We start from the raw sequence: 2,500 nt of genomic DNA on the forward strand, positions 1-2,500 counted from the left end.
ATTACCAATGTATGTGAGGGAACTGGATTTTTGGAAATGACTACCGTACTACATGTACTATTTACATTTGTAAATTTTGTTGCGCAGTGAACTACAGAAACCCTGGATGGATGCAAATATACAGTATTTTGTGTCTTGTGATTATTTTGTTTTACCTGTCTCATTAGTATTATTTTTTCCATTTCTGTTCATCCTTTGATACAGTGAAAATTGTGCCAGACAACTTATTGGTATGTGGTGCAAAGTCCCAAAGGAGTTTGTAGTTCTCATTTTCCTGAACGCTCTCAGGGACGTGATTGTACTATTTATCATTCCGCATTTTCCAGACAGATCCCAGTGAATTATTGCCCTGGCCACATTATATGTCTTTTCTTGTATTCTTTCTGTGCCAATTTTGAACAACCACTGACGATGTGACTTAAGTTACATCGTCAGCAGTTGTTCCAAATTATTATTATTTATATTATTATTATTATTATTCTATTAAGATTAAAATTTTCCTTGGCATACTGTAAACATTGTATTGACTTTTGATTATTTTTCCCTAGGCAATTCAAGAGTTTACTGACTTATGCAAGAATTCAACTGCTGATGCTGTAGAAAGTGCTCTTCCCTTTTGGCCACGGATTTTCAACAAGTTATCTTTGGTAAACACAATATTTGTCATTGCCTTTGTGCGTGACAATAATTGTACATGTTAGTAAAGTGTACTGTACATTGCTTGTTTGTAAATATCCGTAAGATAGTTGAATTTCTAAACAACAGTCAGCACCCATTGAAAAAAATCATTTGTTACTTCTATTAGGCTGAATAGTGATTACACTGTAGTACTTTTTCTCCGTGTGATTCTTGCAACCCGTTATTATAATTATCCAAACTACATAATAAAGGTCACTTGCATGGTTTAACCCATGTTAAAAAAACAGTTTATTTGGATGAGGGGTTGTTTTTTTCTAACTGATAGCATTCATGTAACTGTGAGACAGTTGTCTGATATCAGTCCCATCCATTGGTGGATTGTTAAAAAAACAGTTTATTTGGATGAGGTGTTGTTTTGTTCTAACTGATAGCATTCATGTACAATGTAACTGTGAGACAGTTGTCTGATATCAGTCCCATCCATTGGTGGAGAGGACTGTGGTTTGACTGATACTGTCAATCCGCACAAACAGACAGTACACATGTGGGACAGTTGTCTGATATCAATCCCGCCCATTAGTGGATAACCTAGCTAGCTTGCTAGGTGACCCATATCAGTTCTTGTCTTTACTAGTAAATTATAACAAGCGCATGTTTTATATGAAAGAGAAGTTACATCACATGTAAATTATTTACTCCTTGCTGTGTAACTCAATCAAGTAAAATTGTGCACCTTTCACAGTGTTATTTGCCAAGTTCTTGATCAGCTCTTGGACTTCATTGCCCTCATCATCCACATACTTCAATTTATTACACATAACATGAAAATTTTATTCCATAAAGCCCATTAATTTTGTACAAATCTATATGCTTTATTTTCACACGTGAAAAAGCCTATAGAGCCAATCAGAATGGCATACAGCTCTTCCACGTGTGGAAGTATAACTAATCAACAATAGCGTTAAGGGCTTTCCAAGCCAATCACTCGTGCATCTTGTGAAAATTGTACGTTGTTATTGAATTAAATTAAATTTGCATTTGGTTCTATTGTTACTGAGTTTGTGTTTCTAATTTGCATTCAGAAAACTATTTCAATGAAAATTCTCTTATATATAATTAACAGCTCGCAACATAGAAAGTGCTTTGTACAGGGTTGTATTTACTCGTACCTCGCTCGTTCAGGTTCTTGACCCAAACAACTCATGAATAAAACCCTGTACGCCGCACTTTCTATGACGTTAACTATATCTATGCCTAAAATATGTCAATATCATTTACATTTACATGTACATGCAAAACATTATAATAGTATTTTATTTAATAAATGCATTGTACACTCAGTATAATACTAACAGGTGCTTTTGACCACAGGATGTTGATCATAGAGTGCGAGAAGCTACTCAGCAGGCTATGGAACAGCTAGTTGTCAGAGTTGGACGCAATCTTGCCCCTCATCTCCGTTACATCATTGGTCCATGGCTGTATTCACAATTTGACACTTATCCTGTGGTGGCATCATCTGGAAGGAAATCATTTCTTGCTGCTTTCTCAGAGGAAAAGCAAGCTGAAGTTATTATGTTTTGTAGGAAAGAACTGTTTGAGGTTTGTAAAAACACATTGTATCATATACAAATGTATTTTATAAACTAGTTTGAAAAATTTTTAACCAAACAAAAATTTTACAAGTCATAATCCCTTGTAGCTATTTTTACTGTCAGTATATAAAAGAATTGTGTCACTGTCAACACAAAAACGGATTAGGAGAAATGAGGTTGGGACTGGAGGAAGTTCCAGCACTTTTATGTGGCATGTGTCAGATGCATGACTTTTTGTAAACCTTCAATGCAGAGGCTGTCATTAT

At 35.0% G+C, this 2,500-nt stretch overlaps 1 protein-coding gene across 1 annotated transcript in view; it reads left to right on the forward strand.

Annotated features, from left to right (window-relative positions):
• Positions 1-2,500, forward strand: part of LOC137996961 (E3 ubiquitin-protein ligase listerin-like) — a 44,958-nt gene that overhangs the window by 7,709 nt on the left and 34,749 nt on the right. The window contains exons 3-4 of the mRNA XM_068842618.1: positions 549-647; positions 2,011-2,241. Of these exons, the coding sequence (XP_068698719.1) occupies positions 549-647; positions 2,011-2,241 (330 nt within the window). The remainder of the gene's footprint in view (positions 1-548; positions 648-2,010; positions 2,242-2,500) is intronic.

This window comes from Montipora foliosa, chromosome 3 (genome assembly GCF_036669935.1).
Source record: "Montipora foliosa isolate CH-2021 chromosome 3, ASM3666993v2, whole genome shotgun sequence".
Taxonomy (NCBI): domain Eukaryota; kingdom Metazoa; phylum Cnidaria; class Anthozoa; order Scleractinia; family Acroporidae; genus Montipora; species Montipora foliosa.